General features: G+C 38.6%; 1 protein-coding gene across 1 annotated transcript; it reads left to right on the forward strand.

Annotated features, from left to right (window-relative positions):
* The first annotated feature begins 10,374 nt into the window (after positions 1–10,374).
* LOC120107222 (bZIP transcription factor 39-like) lies at positions 10,375–16,353 on the forward strand. Its single transcript, XM_039120408.3, has 2 exons — positions 10,375–12,097; positions 15,741–16,353. Exons 1-2 carry the CDS (start codon positions 10,453–10,455, stop codon positions 16,196–16,198), a joined length of 2,103 nt encoding a protein of 700 aa, XP_038976336.2. The 5' UTR covers positions 10,375–10,452; the 3' UTR covers positions 16,199–16,353.
* The last annotated feature ends 4,421 nt before the right edge of the window (positions 16,354–20,774 follow it).

The raw sequence follows: 20,774 nt of genomic DNA on the forward strand, positions 1-20,774 counted from the left end.
AACTTCTTGTTGTATACTTTGATGATATTTTTGTACTACAGCAGGTTTGAGGAGGAACAATTGAGTCACTTGAGGCGAGTGATGTGTATACTTAGGAAAGAAAAGCTTGACATCAATATGAAGAAGTGTAGCTTTATGGAACCAAAAAAGATATTCTTAGAAATCATGGTCTCATCAACAGAATGGAAAGCAGATTCTAAGCTTTCTAAGCTGATCAAAGTAAGATATTCTCCTATGCTGATAAATATTTACGAAGTCCTGAATTTTCATGGAATTGTTACTTTATAATGACATTTCAATGAAGGCTTCAGCACTATCATGCCATCAATTCTATAGTGCATCAAGGGCCCCCTACTCTTCACTTATTGGACTTTGGCAGATTCTTTGAAGTTACTTATAAAATGTGCTAAGTTAAGAAGGACATCCAATACCACAGTTCAGTAAAAGGTTGTCTTGTGCTAACAAGAAATATTATACATATAATATAGAGTTTTATGTAGTTATCAAGGCCCTACATAACTGATGTCATTATCTCATCCATAGAGAATTCATCCATTATTTTGATCATGAAGCATTACAATACTTGAACTCTCATAAAAAAAACTGCGGGTGGATCAATTATTTATAAGGACCCACCTTCTGAAGCATAAGTAGGAGGTGAGTATAGAACGGATGATGCATTATGAAGGAAAACTTGTCTTTTTGTAGAAATAATGGCTAAAGTAATAGGTTTTGAAGAAATCAAGGCAATATGAAGAAGACAAAGACTTTGATAAGATCTACAGAGCTCTCCTAGTAACTTGTACGATCATGATAACTTTTTTGTGCAAAGTTAACAAAGACTTGTGTAGTTGATCATTCTTCCAAATAAGATTTGTGTGCAGATGCCATGAAAAATTTGATTATAAATTACTAGACAAAAGAGTATGATGTAATTAGTGTAGGTTGGCAACAAACTTGAACAAATTTGAAGTTACATAGGAAGATATAATTGGAGAGGATGTAAGAAAAGGAGGTAAACATAAAATCTTTTATATATAAATTGAAATGTGTAGCTACAACTCAACGTACCAAATATGATGAAAAGCATACTCATCATAGTCATAATGCATGATTGTTTTTCCTATTCACTGCATTCATCATGCAAGCCCTCATTTGTATAATTAGGAAATATTAAAGTTGCACAAGCAGATGCGTATGATGTAGGCAAGGAGATATCATCACAAACTTCAAAATGACACAATGAAAGTCAAAAGCATCCTTAACAAGAAACATAAACTTGAAGCTAACTAGAAGAACCAGAAACTAATTATAAACTTGAAAACAACTGGAAGGTTAATTAGAAGACATAGGATGGTTAGAAGGGATAATTAGCAGCCTTATCTCACTATCAAAGATAGTGAGGGGAGTCGAGTAGTGATGCCGATGCCAGCAGTTCGGGTGTTGGAGGAGGAGACTGCAGCGTTAATTAGGCCGGTGTCGGAGAGGGAGATCAGAGAGGCGGTGTGCTCCCTCGAGGGGGACAAGGCGCTAGGGCCAGATGGTTTTCCACCTATGTTTTTTCGAAGGTATTGGATGATAGTGGGACAGGATGTAACGGCGGCCATACAACAGTTTTTCAGCACTGCAGAGATACCGCTAGATTGGCAGAGGATTTTCATCACTTTGATACTGAAGCGGTAGGATACTATTGAGCCGGGTCATTTTCGATCGATTAGTCTTTGTACCACCTTGTATAAGGCTACGACAAAGTTACTTGCTGTTAGGTTGAGGGGTATTCTTTCGAGGCTGATCAGTCCAGAGCAGGGAGCTTTTATTAGGGGGCGCAGTATCTCCAACAATATCCTAATAGCACAGGAGTTCATGTTTGATTTGGGTAGAGCCCCGATGAGGAGGAGTCTGATGGGAGTCAAGCTTGATATGGAGAGGGCCTACAATAGGATGCATTGGGATTTTGTGGAGCAGTCTTTGCAGGGGTTCGGCTTTCACGAAACATGAATTCGGTGGATCATGGGTTGTGTTAGGGCTCTGTCGTTCGCCATCTTGGTGAATGGCACGCCATCTTGTTTTTTCAAGCCTTCGGGAGGGTTGCATCAGGGATGTCCCCTATCCCCATTGCTGTTTATCATTTGTGCGGATGCACTTTCTAGGGCTTTGAGTCATGCTGTGACCATGCAGGAGTTGGAGGCTTACAAGCCGGCAGTGGGAGCTACCCCGATATCCCATCTACTTTTTGCTGATGATTGCTTGTTGTTAGCCCGGTCATCACGGCAGGATGCTCAAGTTATTTGCAGGATTCTTCGGGACTATAGTGCAGCATCAGGGCAACGGGTCAACTTTTTGAAGTCAGCTGTTTGTTTTAGTCCGAAGACCAGACATGAGGTGAGGCATTCTATACTAGAGATTTTGGGGATGGGCGAGCAGGAGGGCACAATGAGATACCTGCAAGTCCCGATCTCAGGTCGGCGGTTGCATGGCAGGTACTGCTCTCCCCTTGAACTCGGCATCAGGCGAAGGTTGGAGGGCTGGCAAATGCATTTACTGTCTATGATGGGCAGGATCACCATGGTTCGGTCAGTTCTTTCTTCGATTCCTATTTAATTACTCTCCAATACCTTCATCCCAGTGTCGGTTTTGAGGTCTCTTAAGCAGCTATTCAGAAACTTTATCTGGGGAAGGCATGGAGGCAGGGGAGGTATCCATATGTTAGCTTGGGTGGTGATGCGCCAGCCTACCAGGCTAGGGGGTTTGAGGGTGTAGTCTTTGTTGGAGAGGAGGGAGGTGTTAGCGGCCCGGCACGTCGCAAGATTTGTACTGGAGCCAGACAGTTTGTGGTCCTCGTTGATAAGGGCGAAGTATGGGGTGTTGGTGCCTAGAGCGAGGGCTGGCCGCCGCCACTCACCACTATGGAGGAAGATGTGTGCTAGAGCTACGGTGGTCCTCCTGGAGATTAGATGGGCCATCGGTGATGGCCAGTCCATCAATGTGTTGGAGGATTGTTGGGTGACTGCGCAGCTGCTCAGTCGTCTGCCGACCATGGTGGATTCGGGTCGACTGGCGGGTCACATGGTTAGTGATCTGATGGTTGCAGAGGAGGGCCGATGGAGGGAGGGGTTGATTCGGGAGGTGTCTGGGGAGCACTTAATGGAGATGGTTTTGGCTCTACCGGTGCCTATTCAGGGGGAGCCTGGCAGGTTAGTGTGGGCGCCGGCGGGGCGGTCGCAGGTGTGTGCGAGGGATCTACAGTTTCTGTTCAGAGAGAAGCTAGTGTGGCAGATCGAGGGAGGATGGATTTAGAGGATGTAGATGCATCCGCGGATGGTGCTCTTCTTCTGGAAAGTGGCTTGGGGTTGCCTCCCCACTAGGAGTGTGCTAGTTAGGCAGGGCTTGTGGATCCCTCTACGCTGTGAGATGTGTACGGACTCTAAGGAGACTATTGAGCATGCTCTTCTGCAGTGTTCCAGGGCTAGGAAGATATGGAGGAGGTCACCAGTCCCTCTCCTCCAGTCGGTGTTGTCGGTACAGGATCTGCTGCAGTTGCTGAGAGACTCATTTCGGAGCCCTAGATCTGTTGAGGCGGGGGTACTTAGAGCATATTTGGCCTACCACATTTGGTTGGACAGGAATGCAGGTGTGTTTGAGGGGAGGAGGGCGTCTTCGAGGTGGGTAGTAGTTAGAGTAGTGCTTCAGGCCGAGGAGGTGGCGTCATGTGCTACTATGTATTCTCTTGGGATGGCTGGGGACATCTGGGATACTCGCTTCACTATTACAGCGCCCAGGTTCGCCCTCATTTTTTGGGTACCCCCACTCCCTGGTTTTCTCAAGGTGAATTTTGATCGTAGCGTGTCGGAAGATGGGAGGTCTGGAGGTGTTGGATTTGTGATCAGAGACCACCATGGCAGTTTGGTAGCAACAGGGGGTCGACGCACGCTAGGCCTTACCGTAGCTGGGGCAGAGCTCCGATCAGCATGGGAGGGGATATCATATGCGAGGCGGGTGCTCGGTGCTGAGCGAGTGTACATTGAGGGGGACTCATTTATGGTGATCGAGTGGATACGGGGCACGGATAGGTATGGAGATGGTCATCCACTTATTCGTGAGATACGGAGGCTGGTAGTGGAGTGGGGTGTGCACCAGGTAGCTCATATTTTTTGGAAGGCGAACATGGTAGCAGACTGGGTCGCCTCCTATGTTGCTCGTCATTCAGGAAAGTTCTTGTGGACGCCTACAGTGGAGTTTCCGCCCCCTTTGTACTATTTACTTTTTTCTGACTTAGCAGGATGTACTCACGTTAGAGCTATATGAATTACCGCTTTTTACCACAAAAAAAAAATCTTAGTCCCTGCTTGGAATCCATCAGAAGCATTCAAGGATGTCGTGGTTTGTCAAAATTCACTAATTTGCTGCCAGTATTTCCCAGAATCTACCTAGGGTAATTGTAAAATCTATTAAGAGCATGCGTAGAGTCGACCATGTAAGAGTAAAACTCTAAAGTACACCAAAAAAAATTATTGCTTGTATTGATGAAAAAAATGAGAACATGCATGGATATTTATATAAATAGGACTCCTAAGGTTCATAGGTTTTCCCAATTCCATGAGAATGTAGTTACTCTAAAAAATAGATAACAACCAATAACATCTTTTCAAAGTCCCAAAGGACTCCTAAAATAATAAGTGTTTCTACATGCAAAAGTTTTTATCTAAAAAAAAGGGTCCTACAAAATTATAAGGAGTTATCTTTATTTTAGGTTAACCATGAGTAGTATTTTCATGACCATCTTGAATCTTGTTAGAGATGACATATCTTCCCGAAAATAACTATATTTTTCTCATTTGATTTCCGATTAAGGTGATTCAAGATATATTGGAAAAATAACTCAATTTCTAATGGCTGAAATTCAATTTATATTGGCTATGGTGAAGCCTTTTGGCGATAGATGTGCATTGAACTACTTTTCCGGCTGCATTTTTATGAAAAAGGACAAATTCATCTGCTTCAAATTTAATTTCACAAACAACCCAAAATCATGCGGCGTCATGTCACTTTTGTATTACATATGTTTGTTGGAATGAATCATGAGGCAGTCACCTTTAGATCTATTCCAGAATAATTTTTGATGCAACTATGACATCTTGATTATAGGCGCTCTTCAACCATTGACCGCAGTCTTTTGAGGCTTTTTGTTATGCAATTTGGAGCAAGATGGTCCGACTTCATGTATCCAAAAGATAAGAGCTTTTAACTCATGTTAGCATGGTATAAATATTGCACTTGCATAGAAGTTGTTACATATAATACATTCTATTGCCTATGCTTGAAGTATGCATATGGTAGGACTTGTAAATACACCATATTAGTTATATGTTTGCATCTATGTTAGTATAGACTGCTTATGTCCCATAAATTTGTAGAAGTTATGCTTGAAAATGCATAGTTGGACTTGAAAATGCACAGTGTCCCATAGATGTGCAAGTTTTGCTTGTCATATGCATATAATATGCAAGTAATATGCACTGGTCTTGTCATATGATTGCTTAGAACTTTTATCCCTTACTTGCAATTTGCATGTGATTTGCATAAATATTGTTTAGAATTCGATATTGCATAAATCTTATATCATTCTTGCATATTTATGAGTGAAGAGAGAAAGGTGGTCCAAAATTACTAACCACCTTTTATTCTGCACTTGAAGATGAAAAACTACATAAACATACAAGAAGATGAAAACTTATACAAGTGACAAGCCATCCTACTCTTCCCCTGTTTCTACAAGACAATGTCTTCTCCTAGGTAGATTTGTGTCTTTTAAATTGCACAACCACTCTCTAGCTCATACAAAGATAATACATGCTCCAAAAGTTAAAAACAACCTAAGCACACATTAGTATTTTTTCGATTTCTAAATATGAACTTCATGGCGGATGTTTTCTCTTGAATGATTGGAGAATTTAGAAGAGTTCTATGCTCTAAGTGGAAAGCTCTATTTAGAAATTCATACTTGACAATGCATTAACTTGTTAGGGATATTTGGTTGATTTAAGGTCAATATGGATTGTTTGCTCTTCACAGAGTGTATTATCCCTCTTTAGATTCAGAAAGGAATACAAGACAACAGAACCGGAGGAAGTACTACATGGAAACTCTTCTGTTTTGAGCAACAGACAACAGTTTTGCCAAATGAAAAAGATGGATTAAGAAAAGTTTGGAGGCCAACAATGAACAGTGCGGACTCAGCCTTTTTGATGCACTCATGATGTTTTTGCGACTCTCGACGATGTTTGATCTATTTCATCAATCCATTTTACGGCCTTTGTCATGAAATTGGATGCATTAAGGATCATAATCATGTTGCTAGAAGGTAGAAAGTTTCTGGCCTGCATCAATCTCCCTACCTAAGTCCTCTTCTGCACACAATATCCTTTTCCTTTAGGCCCATTCAAAAGCACAGGAAACAATCCATTTGATGCATTATAGCTCCAGCCATCTCCTCCATTTAGTTTCGAAGCCTTGGCTTTAAGAAGTTCTAAAAATAAGACCAATCTGCTGCATTGTAGGACTTTGTGAAGTAACTAACATTAAGGATGCCTTCTTCAGTGGATCTTTTACAATGAGAAATGATCTTGCTAGCTGTAGGATAGGATATGGTGCCCTCCAAATGAAAGCTGATTGAGATCCTTCCACCAGAACATCCATTAAAGGCTTGAGCCTACCAGCAAGGATCCTGGAGATGATTTTGATGACGCGATTGAGTAGAGAAATGGGTCTATGGTCTCTCACATGACAACAATCCGCCTTCTAGGGAATAAGAGGAACAAAGTTATAGCTCAATCAGTGGGAGTCAACATGAACTCCAAGAGTTATTTTTTGTTTTTAGGTGCTGGTCCAACTAAATTGAGCCTTTAGGCTCAACAAACATAACTTGTCTTATAGGGCCTGTTTGGGTGTCTAGGATTTATATCTTTAGGATAAAATTCATGATAGGATGTGGGTGTTGATCCTATAGGATTAGACGTAAAATTCATGATGGGATGCGGGTTTTGATCTTATACCTAAACAAAACAGAGTACCCTTTATTTATGATTTGTGAAATAGAAATCAAATTTTTCTTCATACCGAATATATAATAAACATTATTTACAGCAATAGAAGAACAAATAGATGATGTGAGAAATAAATCAACAATACTTTTGATAAGATAAAGTGAATCATCAGCGGTAGCAATAATATCAGAATCAATATAAAATCAAATACCTTTCCTTGACCAGTAAGATGATTAAAACACCAATAATCAATAATCCAATCATAAGCAAAATTAAAGTCTGGCATATGACAAGAAGTAGAAATACATGCATACTGGCTATGTAGATAAACTGAAATCAACAATAGATGAAGAAAGAGCCTAACTATCAGTTTTCTTCTCTCTCCTACGCTTTGATGTTGATGATGCAATATTAGACTATTTGTATTTCACCTTATAATCTTAAATTTTATGATCAAATTTTCTATATCTAGGATAATTCTCCTTGAATTATAATTTTTCTTCGGATTAAATTTTTTATATTCTCCAACTGACCTTTTTCTAAAATTTTGAATTTATTATTCCGCTTCTTATTTTTCTTTTTACTACCAAAAAATAAGGCTTCTTCTTTTTGAGGAGATATAGTCAAATCATGCATCCGAGTATTAAGTGTTTTTTTGACTAACAAGTATATTTTCTTAGTTAACAGGTATATTTTCTAGTTCTGCTAATGTAGATAGTTTAGCCTATAAAGAAGTAGAAAGTATATAAGCACTATACTGTTTATTCAAAGTTTCAAACTATGGACCACTAATCTATGCTATTTATTTTCATCATAATAAGAATTTAGATCAAGCATGCCAAACTCATCAAACAATTTCTTTTCTTTAAATATTGAGCGATTGTAAGATTATCTTATTTGAAAGCACCAATCTTATTCTCTAAAAATTGAAGCCGAGCATCAATAGATTTTTGAGCGGAAAGCAACAAATATATCCGATGCTATCTACGACTCCTTTATATCTTGAATATGCACTTCATCCACATTGGTCCTGAGAATATATATAGTGTTTCTAACTTTGATCTTCTACTTTTCTTCGCTTCTACATTATCAAGAGTTTCCAGTAGTATCACCGTATTTGTCCTATTCATGTTCTTCCATAAATCTTGCCCGATCAAATAAAATTTGATGCAGGCCTTCCAATATGCATAATTGGTATTGTCCAATTTTTTGATTCCTATGCTAGAGATGATGGTAACATCAACTATGCTAATTCACCTCTTAAATCACCAAATAAAAGTCCGCATGTTGACATTGCCACACAGTGAATTACTGAAAGCTCTTCAACCATGGCTTCAATACTGTGTAGAATAGTATCCTACTCAGAGTAGATCAACTACATCGGCATAGGATCGAGAACAACACCAAAAGAAAACAGATAATAAGGAAGAGATGCTGCAAGAAAAGATTTAGGAGAGAGAAAAAATTATTAAAAAAATTGTAAACCATATTGGAAAGAGCCCTCTCATGCCTCATCAAAGAAGTTGATTCAAGCTCTCTCTCTCTTCATACCACATACCAAAGAGGACGCGGAAGGTCTCTTTTGAAAAGAGTGAGTCTTTTTTGGAATTAATTTTATAATTAGAAATATTTTATCTTATGATGAGATGATGTTCATATTATCAAGTAATATTAAAGTTTTGTCTAATCTGAGATCTTGTATATTTTTTTTAATTTTGCTCTAGAGAACGTGCGGCCGAGTCATATGACCAGCTCGAGTGATGAGTTTAAAGCTTGACCATAATTATACTAGATTATCTTAATTTTATATCTTCTTTATTTTAGTAAAAGTTCAGTTATAAATTACAAAAATTTTGGTGTACTAATTGAATTTTTAATTTTAGCAATACCTTAATATATATTTTGAAAGCAAATCTTTTAAGAACTTGTCCACTTTACCATCTTCTTGGATATTTTTTTTTTGTTTTCTATCACCTTCTAGAATATTCATGCTCTGATCATCTCCAAAAAATCATTGATGCAAGGAATGCAAAATTCCCATCTTTAATATTTTTCATTATCTTTTAACTTAGATCAACTGTGGTAACTCACAAACAAACAAAAAAAATTAACATTTTAACTCAGATGTTTAATGTATAAAAAGTTAATGTAAAAAGTAAAAACTGATATCCTCAAATATGGGGTTTTTTTTTTTTTTTTTTTTTTTCCGCGCTGGAAACGGATTTTCATACAATACGTGTACGAATACACCCAATAAAATCAAAAAACACTAACTCATGGAGTGCCAGTGACAGCTCCCCCTCCCTCACCCAAAGGGTGTCCCCTGAATGATGAGCCACAAAGGCAGCCACCCAATCGGCCGCCCCATTGGCTTCTCTGAATATATGTTTGGCCTGGACGACCACCCCAACCCCACACATCATCCCTATATCCCGAACCAAGGGGTGGTCTGTACTCACACCCCTCAGCCCCCCTGGATCCACCTGATGACTGTGGCCGAGTCGTCCTCTAGGACAACTGAGCCAGCCAGCCTCACATATCGAAGCCCCGCCCAAGCCGCTCGTAGCTCTGCTCCGGGAACCGAAATGCCGAACAACTGATAGCCCCCTGCTGCCACCACTCTGGAGTGCGGGTCCCGTATCACAAAGCCCGCACCACCTCGCGCTCCTCCATCCAGTACTGATCCGTCGAAGTTGACCTTGAGGAAACTCAGGGGGTGGGGGTTCCCAGGTGAAGAACACCATCTGAGGAACTGCCGGAGCAGAGAGGGAACCCCAGGTGTCCCTAGCTATCAGAGGTCCATCTGAAGAAGGTCTGATCTCCAATGCCTGTACTCGCGCGAACTCCGCTACAAACCTTGGTGACACCCTACGCTTACCGAAGGTGCGGGCGTTCCGGGCCAGCCAGATCTGAATACGGGCTTTTTTTGCATTTACAGATTTACTAGCATTTATACTCCTGGATGGAAAAATCTTTAATTTTTGCCATATTTTCCACATCCATCCTTCCATTTTTTGGTATTACCAATCCATCCTTCCTTTGCTTGTACGTTACGCGGGGAGTCACGGAGACCTCCTCCCACCCATTCCATACTTTTCTAAAGAGGCGAGGGGTTCGGGTTGTATCATACGCGCTAAAGAATGGTTGATCTCGTTTCGCGATGTCGCCCGTCGGATTGCACTTCGCACAGATCACGACGCAACCATTGCGCAATTGTACGGTGGATTCATGCAAAGGAAAGTGAATCCTTCTTTTGCGAGAAAGATACAACCCTGTTCCACGAGGGAGAGGAACTTTCCCGAACCCGTGTGCGTCGCACTCACGTCAACCAAGTTGGTCGGACTCCTTTCGGTTTTGACCCCCTCCTGGACCCCCAAATCTTGGCCTTCTCTGGCGGAGACGCTAAGCCATGGCGGAGAATTCCTTCCTCGACCCCTCCCCCTTCGACTCCAATCCATCGATGGATGCCTCCTATCCTCCCTTCTTCGATTCGGACCTCACCCTTGACGATCTCCCCCTCCCCGCTGATTTCGGCGAGGATTTCTCCTTTCACGACTTCGACATCAGCCCCGATTTCCCCATCGAGGATTTGCTCCGGTCGCCGGAGGAGCAGCCATTCCCTCCCTCCGGCAATGGATCCCACTCGCCTAATTCAAACGACGGATCCGGCGTATCCTCCTCCTGCCCGACCTCCGGCCATCAAAGCTCCGATCTTTCCCGGAATAATGGCCCCTCCTCCCCTGACTCCGGCCACTCCGCCGCCTGTTCACCCAATTCCGGCAACTCCTCCGGCGTCACCAGCCAGGAGCTGAAGCTGGAGGATGAGAACAGCAGGTGGAACCTCAAGAGGAAGCAGGACGGAGAGGATGGATGCCCTAACCCTATTGCTAACCCAAACCTTAGGAACAGCAAGTATCAGCGATCGGAGCAGGGGAACTGCGCGAGTGCTTTTAATGCGGGGTGCGAGGAGGAGGAGAAGAGGAAGGCGAGGCTGATGAGGAACAGGGAGAGCGCCCAGCTCTCGAGGCAGCGGAAGAAGCATTACGTCGAGGAACTGGAGGAGAAGGTGAAGTTGATGCACTCCACGATCAATGAACTGAACACCAAGATCTCGTACATCATGGCAGAGAATGCGAACCTACGGCAGCAATTGGGCGGAAGCAGCGCGAACTGCCCTCCGCCGGGTGTTTATCCTCCGCCACCGATGGCGCCCATGCACTTCCCGTGGATCCCGGGATATGCCGTGAGGCCCCAAGGGTCTCAGGTTCCTTTGGTTCCTATACCTAAATTGAAGCCTCAGCAGCCTGCCTCAGCTTCAAGGGCCAAGAAGTCTGAGAGCAAGAAGAACGAGAGCAAGGTCAAGAAAGTTGCAAGTGTGAGCCTATTGGGGCTGTTGTTTATTTTGCTGTTTTTCAGAAGTATAGTTCCAGGAGTGACTCCTAGGTATGGAGGAGATAGAGATGAAGTATTTGGTGAGTTAGGTGTCGCCAAAGATGGGATTTTTGGTCGGTCTAAAGGAAGCATTTTGAGTGTCAATGGTCGTGGTAGTGGTGTGAATAGTACTGATGAAATTGGATTATGCAATGGAAAGATGGATCTTGGCGAAGGAGGTGTTGATTGGGTCACTCGTAGGAGATGTGAGACTGGAGTGGATGGATCTGTGTTCAAAGTCAAACAGAACTTGAGCGAGACTCTGCCTGCTTTGCTATATGTTCCAAGAAATGGAAAACATGTGAAGATTAATGGAAATTTGATAATCAATTCGGTTCTTGCTAGCGAGAAGGCCATGGCACAAACAAAGTCTAGAGATCAGGTGAGGCAATCGTCAAGTAAAGAAGGTGAAGAGACGGGTCTAGCTATTCCTGATAATGTGGCCTTGGCTTTGGCCCTTTCTAGAAGTGGAAGAGAGGTGGATCAACATTCTAACTCGTATAGGAGCGCAGGTGAACATCAGAGAGCACTTGCTTCTGATTCTGAAGACGTATATGGGGACAATTCAAAGAGAATACCAGCTGATGGACCACTGCATCAATGGTTCCGTGAAGGAATGACAGGTAATAATGGTAGCTGCTTATTTGTTCATCTGCTTTTTTGTTATTGTTGCATTTATAAAATGCATAATGCTTATACAATTTGCATCTTATCTTGTTGTTTTCACACCTAAAGATATCTGTTACCATCTGGTGATAAGGCTCTAGAATTTATTTAGTGAGTCTTCTGCGGAAGAAGGATGAATTTTCAGTGGGGACACCTTAGAAGATATGGTTTGAGAAAACATGGTTAGGTTCTGTTTGCCTTTTTTGATAATTCCTGCTATGCTGTAGCTTGGTCGCGTAGAGTTTGGTATATTCCGTGGTAACAGGCATTCGCCCTGTGTTTGCACGAAGCAGAGTTAAAAGAAGGGCAGTTTTGGGTGCAGGAATGAGGAGACAGTGGAATGTTGATATTCTTGAGATGCCATACTAAGTACTACTTGATGGCATTTTGTTGTTTATTTTTACATTCCATGATGCAAACTAATATTTCTTATTTGATTTAGACGAAGTTATGGTAATTATAACTAATTGTATGAGAAATAAATGCTTACATGTTTTTGGTACTGGGAGTGAATCATGAGTTATGAAGTGGATGTGACACCAAGATAGGATATTCTTGCAACCAAGTTCCATCCCTTCATGTTTCTCTAATCATGGGTTGTGGTTCATGAGAGTTCTTTATGTACTGCTCATGTGAGTTTATCTATGTACTAAAGCAGCAGTAATGGCTATCAAGGAGGAAAGGTGGGCTATGTTTGATCTTCTACATCGAGTCCCCAAGGAATAGAGGATTGCTTATCTCATACCATGAAGCAAATTGAGTCCAAAAGGGTGTATTCTTGTTAGTTTAGAATGAGAATGGTCTTTTTTCCCTCTCTCTTATTTATTTTTCTTTTCTTTCACCCCAGGTTTTTTTGGGGGGGTTTTCGGGGGGGGGGGGGGGGGGGGGGGGGGGGGTGCGGTTGGGGTGGGATTTGGAGTGTGTATGTGTGTGCAGGCACTATATTCAAACCCTAGACATGAGCTTTTTTCAAGGAAAATGCTGAAATTATAGTATTACACAGATTGAGGATGAGGGTCTTGGCATGTGGAGCATGATATATAAGAGATCATCTTCCAGTAGGATGATTTTATAGTAATTGAGATATTGATTTTATAGTTAATTAGATGGTTGAGACTCTAATTGGAATATTTTTTTGAATGATGTAAGTTATACGAAGATGATCATTATTAAATATCTTCCATTGTTGAAAGGACTATATATGAATTTAGAAGCTGAATTGGGGAGTACTTATAGATGAGAAGTTAAGAGGAGATGTGCTTCCAAATTAAACATGTCCTTTATTCTTTCTTTAATCTCTTGAGAAGTCAATACTGTAATTCTTTATGTAAGATTCCCTTGATTGTAACTAATGTTTGCATCTGGCATAGATTGGATTACCTTGTGAGAACTTCCGTTATATTTTTGATTACACTGCCTTTAGTAGTGAATATTTTTTGTGCTTGAGGACTTGTATGATGCTTTATGATGAAATGGAACAGTCATTGGGCCATATATTTATTGCAATGCCCTTGTTTAACTAGTAATGCTCCTCGTTTTGGACTTTTAGTGGATCCTTCTGACTGCTTCTGCATATGTCACAATGATCATCTTCATTTATAATCACATTGAAATGAGATTGTGCATTAAGTTAATTTATGAAGAAGAGCTGAAATGCTAAATGTGAAAAGATGCCAATTTTGTAAAAAGAAAGCCAAATACAAAAGAATAAGAGTAGCCATCTCTGAAGGAGGCTACTAAACCTTAAAATGTGTAGAAGGCAGCATGTCGTATATTTCTAAACTGAATTCTACTATTATTTTTGACTTTTCAATTGTAATTGAGTGAAGAAATACAGTCTGCCACATCCTTATTTTGGGGTTAGATTGTCTTCAATAAAAATTGTTCTAAATGCTCTTTGATCAGACTGTAGATATGGATATGGGATGCAGATACTACATGATATGGATACATTAATGCACCAAATATTGCAAAATAGAATACAACATGCCTTGGACACTTAAATGGATAAATGTACAATTATATATTTTATAAAATCATCTAGAAATCATTATGGTTTATCATAACATAGTCCATACTCTATACATTAACATCCATAAACTCCATCATTTAGTTGTCATTCAAATCCATGGACCACAATCTATACTTTATGCAGTGTCATTGACATTGCAAACTCTGAAATTACCAATCCACCATTCAAAGGTCTAGATTCATCAATAGAAAGAAAGAAAGCCCTCCACATCCCTAAAGGTATTTGGAAGTATTCTGATCCTATTTAAAATTTTAAAAGATAGGATATTTTAATAAGTACCAACAATATAAATATTTGTCAAGTATTTGATGTGAGCATGCAATGCAATTTAAGTATCATGCTTCGGACATTGATATCTTTGGCTGTTATAAATGGGAATTTTTCTAAGATTGGGATATGAGTTTGAGTGTTGGTGTTGACCAGGATATTCCTTAGGACCGAAATGCAATTTTATCTGTAGGATGACTTTAATTAGTTTGATCTATGTTAGCGAAATAAAAATATTAAAAAAAGGTTATGTAAGAATAAATAGATGATTATTGGAATAATATAAAATTCTAAATAGATGATTATACTATATCTTTTAACATTATTTGTTGTAAAATTATTAATGGTTCTTGTTTGAGGAGAAAGATCACATTATTCTTGAGTAAGTTTAATCTTGTGAAAAATAACTGTTCTGTGAGATTTTATTTATAAATTATTAGAAAGTTTTGTTACTAATTCATAAATTATGAAATGATGATCATATGTCCAAAATTCCTTCAGACTATGAATACTAGAAGTCAATTATGTAATCGTACTGTTGATATGTGTATCCTGATATTGCTTAAGAATATAAGTTGTTGTTCTGTTTTCTAGCTTATACATGTTTTAGTATGTAAAAGATTCATCAAATCTACTGATAGATTGTTTCATTGCAGTGGGAGATGTTATATGCTTACTACATGCTTATCGTCAATCGAGTCTTGTAGTTCAAAACTTTGCTATATTCATCAATTGTGAAGCTCAGTATGTAATATATTAAAATTCTTCATCAGTTGTAAATCACTCTGTCTGGTTCAGTTGATGCAACATGGCCATAATTAAGTATTTTCTTTGTCTTTGTATTTAGTATTATCATGGCTTTTTTCTGGAGATATTGAACATGATCCCATACAGGCATATACATAAGACATGCATACATGCAGGCATACAAACATACATACAGATAGACGTGAATATGTACGTATGTATAAGCATATAGATGTCTGATTTGCACATGCTTGTGCATGTAGACAACTTCCCACACCCTTGCCTGTTTTGGCACGTGCAGACATATATACGATGTCTGTGCGCCATTACGTGCATGGCATGCATGTGCAGTGTTTTATTTTTAAAATATAGTTATTTTTGTATATTTCATTACTCTCCCATGGTGAATGGTGTATTTGAAAACCTTGATTTCTTCATGGAGAAACTACTCTATTGTTAAAACTTTTAGCTAATATACTGTAGCTCATGTATATCCCATTGCAGTCCCTTTGCAGGGTTCTTAAATGTTGAGTTGTGATTGTATCTTTTGGCAGGTCCAGGATTAAGTTCCGGCATGTGCACTGAAGTATTCCAGTTTGATGTCTCACCAGCCTCTGCTCCAGGTGGTATCATTCCTGCCCCTAAAATTGTTAATACTCCAGATGCTAATGCTACTGAGAAGCTACACCCATCTGCTCATCCAAGGAAGATGAAGAATAGGAGGATAATGTATCCTGAGCCAATTCCACTCCCTGGAACAACTCTTAATGATACAGAACACTTTGCAGAGCCTTCTAAAAGCAGGAAATTACATGATAACAAATCTGTTTCCTCGGTGGTCGTCTCTGTGCTGGCTGATCCTAGGGAGGCTGGTGATGGGGAGGGTGATGCCAGGATCTCGCCGAAGTCTCTCTCTCGAATCTTTGTTGTTGTGCTTCTTGATAGTGTCAAGTATGTTACTTACTCCTGTGGTCTCCCATTCAAAAGTAGTGGCCCCCATCTTGTAGACTAGCTGTTAGGGACAAGTTATAACTGGATTATATGAAACTCATTGTGAGAATCTGAATATGGTCAGTTTAGTATGGTTGACGTCATTTGACTGACAACTTCTGAAACAAATAGAGCAAATCTGAAAAATTGGAAGGCAAAATCATGACCTTTAACAAATTCTTTATCATTTATTTCGAAATAATTCTTCACTTATTTGGCTAGAAGCCTGTAAGTTTCTCATCCAAGCTAGTTCAGTTGTAAGATTTCTTGCATTTGAGAGCTAACTTGATGCGAGATACTTTTCAAATTTGCCCTTTGATGCATCTTGCATATGAAATATTTATGTTCCATTATTGTCTTGTGCTAAATGTGACAGGCTGTCTATAGGCTTCGTGTGTGGCTGTTCTAAAGTTTCAGGGCTATACCATGAGGTGGTTTGCAACCTCGATGTGCATAAGAAGGGAGAGTTGTAAACTAGGGGTGGCAATTGGGTTGGGTGGGGTTATAAACAAGTTGGGTTAGATTCTGGTTGGGTCAAAAAAATTTCAAAACTTGAATCCGATTCGTTTATTAAATAGGTTCAGTTTTGAAACCTGAATTTGTCCTATTTAATAAATAGATTATCTGAACTGATTTGGTTAATCTATTTAATAAACAGATGGCCTGTCTATTCAATCCGACTCGATCTATTTAATATATTTAATAGATGGTGTTGTTGGACCTGCTAACCCAACCTGATCCAATCTATTTATCCCCACATTAAATTTTATATTTGCTCTAAAGTTTAACTTTGAATATTACATGCATTAATACAAAGGATCCAAATCTAAAATATCAACATCAAAACGAGACATGAAAAGCAAGTAAGGTGGCTATAGTATGAATAGAAAACAAAAGAACTCACTTTAGACAACTTAGATTATGATCGCAATGTATAAAAGCAAGCATAGAAACAAATATAACTTCCATAAGACTTCACTCTTCTAGGTAGAATTACAAATAGAAGCAACAAACAGAAACTTCCACTCTTCTAGGTAGAATAACAAATAGAAACAACAAACAGAAACAACTTCGTACAAGTAGGCATCTCCTTACCAATATACCTAGTAGAATAACAAACTACCCAAATAACATTGTACAGATGAAAAAACCTGCAAGTTCGCACCAATATCAACTTCCATTTCACCTTCTTCACATAGCTGCCACTGTTGCAAACCTTGGCTATCTACTTATCTACATGTAAGCTTGTATGTCTTTGCAATTCAGGTGTCTTGGTATATCTTTGCAACATTAAAGGGTACTGACTTATGTATTTTGGACAGTGGTATTGCATGAGATCATGAGCTAATGTCATACTTTTAGATGGGAGGCGAAGGTGCTTGTTGCCCAGTGACCTGATGACACCAGACGAGAACTAAAGCCAAGAAACAAGCAAACTAACTAAATAGGAAGACAATAACAAAGTTCCAAGATATAAATAATATAACAGGCTTATAATGCCATTATATGATACTTACATGATCTGTCATTGTAGACATCTATTTATTTTTCCTATTATGCAGAGAAGACCTGAGAAGCAGCTAACAAACTATGACGACATCAAAATTTGATGCAGCTAATATGATACTATGCATATTGTCATATAATGCTAATATGATACATATTTCATATGAGACATCAAAATATGCTCTGTTTATTTTTCCTTTGATGGAGGGAAGACCTAAAATGCAGCTAAACTATGCATTAGTAAGCAGTTGTATGTGCATATTAATTGATAAGAAAGGAAAAGAGATCCAATAATCCAACTTCAAGGAAAGGAACTATGCATATTAAATGATTTGCAAATGCATTAGTAAGAAGTTGTATATGCATCGAGACAAAAATTCAAATAATTACCCAAACACGAGAAAAATTGTTTTATCTTTGTACCTCTTGATCAGCTCTTCGAAGCATGATGCTCATGCATTTGTAGAGATTCAAAATAAGATACAAGTAGATAAACTTGAAATTATAATCTGAACAAACCTGAAATTAAATCTATCATGAAACAAGAACCTAAATTCTAATCATGACTACAATACTAAGCTATCCCTCCCCAAAAAAAATCTACCAAAAGAAACTATCAACTAGCTATAAATATCAACTACTTAGTAATTAATTAATAATTACCATCATAAGTCCATGACAATATCCATCGTCAAACCAGAACAAAAAAGAGTCCCAAACTATGATAACATCCATAGTTAAACTAAAACAAAAGAGTCTCAGACAAAATGCAACATAGCATATCCAACCAAAACATATGGGCAACATAAGTCCAAAAAAGTAACCATGATCAGCTTTCTTTTTGCATTGTTTCCTACTTCAACTTCCCAAATTTAGGTGAACCTATAAGCACAAAATTCAAACAATTAATGAAGAAAACAATAGAAAAAGATGAAACTAGAAAATATTAGCAAATATTAATTAGTAAACCATGATTCATCTCATTGTGCATTGCCATCAATAGTGGTCGAGCATTGAGTTGATTTGGTTTTATTATAGGAACTTGAGTTCATAACATCTTCTACAATCTTACCTAACTAAGATTCCAAAACATCTACATTAAAATATTAAAATAATTAATAATAAATTTATTCAAAAATAATAACAATGTAATCGATGACACGTATAGCTTCTTTCCAAATGCCCAATCTCAAACACAAATCAAGACTGCAACAATATCTGGTTTAAGTGCACTACGATACTTATCAAGTACTTATCCACCAGCATTAAAAGTAGATTCAGAGGTGACAATAGATATTTGAATAATTTAAATATTACGTGCCATAAGAGAAAGTTCAGGATATTGAAGTTGATTGGCTTTCTAAAATCCAAGGATATCCAGATTAGGCTGTCTATCAACTTTAGGCTCATCCAAATATAATTCAATTGAGAATTATATCCAGTAGTCACAAAATCAAAGCCTTGGAATATATTAAATTCCTACATTATTGAAAAAATAAAATAAGTTATTTATCATAAACAATACCATATACAAGTACAATACATTTATTTTGATAAAAAAAATTATTTTATGTTACGTTAGAAGCATCCACTTTTCTACATGATTCAAAAGCCTCATAAAAAATACCACTCTCCATGTCTCAATGAGTTAATGTGCTTGTAGTTAGAGCTTTAAGAGAAGTAAGCATAAAAGAAAAAATATACAATCACAGATGTGCATGCTCTCAGTATAACCAGATCCATTAATTTCTGATAACAAAACTCCACAAATTCAAATTTGTACCAGGGTTCCAAAATGACTGCCATGTCCAAGATTAAGCTATGATCTGACCAACATTTTTCAAATTTTTCCTACATCTACAATGATATTCTTTGCATGAAAGCATCTACACTCTACATCAGTAAGCTCAATCAAAAAATCTTGAGAAAAATACAAGTTTGATGTAGGATATCTAACTCATGAAAATACTAAAGTAGCATTATAAAACACACTTAACAACTTATTAATCTTCTAAACTTTTCCCCACTCTTCTTCACATGGACAATGCTTGTAATTATAGTTATTTAATTTCAAATAAAGAAAGGCATGGCGATAAAAGAGAGCACTCACTAGCATAAAAAATGTTGAATTCTATTTTATAGGAACATCTTATCTTAAGTCTTCCTCTACTTTCCAAAGAAAATTGTCTAACACATTCCAAAAATTTTTGTTTCCAAATTTATTAACCTCTCCCATATAATGCTATCTAGGGCTGCAAATGGGTTGGGTCAGATCCTGAGTGACCCTGATCCGACTCGATTTCTTGTTTGGGTCCTAATTTTGGACCCAGACCCGACCCGGTTGAAAATCGGGTCGAGTCCAGATCCGGATCCGGATCTATGTATTTTTATATTCAAAGTTCCACTATATAATAGTAAATAATATCAAATAACTATTGCCCTAATTATTTTTGGAAATGAAAATAGACATTTTACTAGATAAACTATATTTACATATTCAAATTCAACATTCTCTGAAAAAAAATCTGACCCAAAAAAAAATGGTCGGATCGGGTCCGGGTCCGAGTCGAGATTGGGTGGACCCGACCCAACCCAAAAAATAGAACGGATTTAAATTTAGGATCCAACTCGGCCCTACGGATCCTAAAATTCGGGTCGGGTCGGGTCTTATACAAGTCGAGTCGGGTCGGATCGGGTCACGAGTTGACCCAACCCATTTGCAGCCCTAATGTTATCATAAACCTAGAAGATAGGTTAATCTATCTCCTTTAATCTTTATTGCACAATTAAGTCGAGAATATAAGCACAACATCGGACATGAAAAAAATCATCATTTGAGTAAAATACATTCTTTAAATTAAGTTGGATCTTTAGATGAAAACATCATTTACTGATGCATTATTCAAAATCATGCACTACAATATCTTTTCCATCCTCTAATCAATCAATAAATTATAAATTGTTTCGCATAAATATATGCCATTATGTAAAGGAGGCATGTTAAAAATAATAAAATGGGTGGTTAAACACAAATATCCATTTACAGAAATAGAGGTTCACAAATCTGAAGTCAATCTTATCCTATAAAGGAA

This window comes from Phoenix dactylifera, chromosome 17 (genome assembly GCF_051530095.1).
Source record: "Phoenix dactylifera cultivar Ajwa chromosome 17, Ajwa_hap1_PhDact_Kaust_v1.1, whole genome shotgun sequence".
Classification (NCBI taxonomy): Eukaryota; Viridiplantae; Streptophyta; class Magnoliopsida; order Arecales; family Arecaceae; genus Phoenix; species Phoenix dactylifera.

Bases quoted from the DNA above. Each gene is read 5' to 3' on its own strand.
- LOC120107222 (XM_039120408.3), top strand. From the start codon at position 10,453: ATGGCGGAGAATTCCTTCCTCGACCCCTCCCCCTTCGACTCCAATCCA. The intron at 12,098-15,740 runs GTAATAATGGTA...ATCTTTTGGCAG, and splicing joins GTTCCGTGAAGGAATGACAG to GTCCAGGATTAAGTTCCGGC.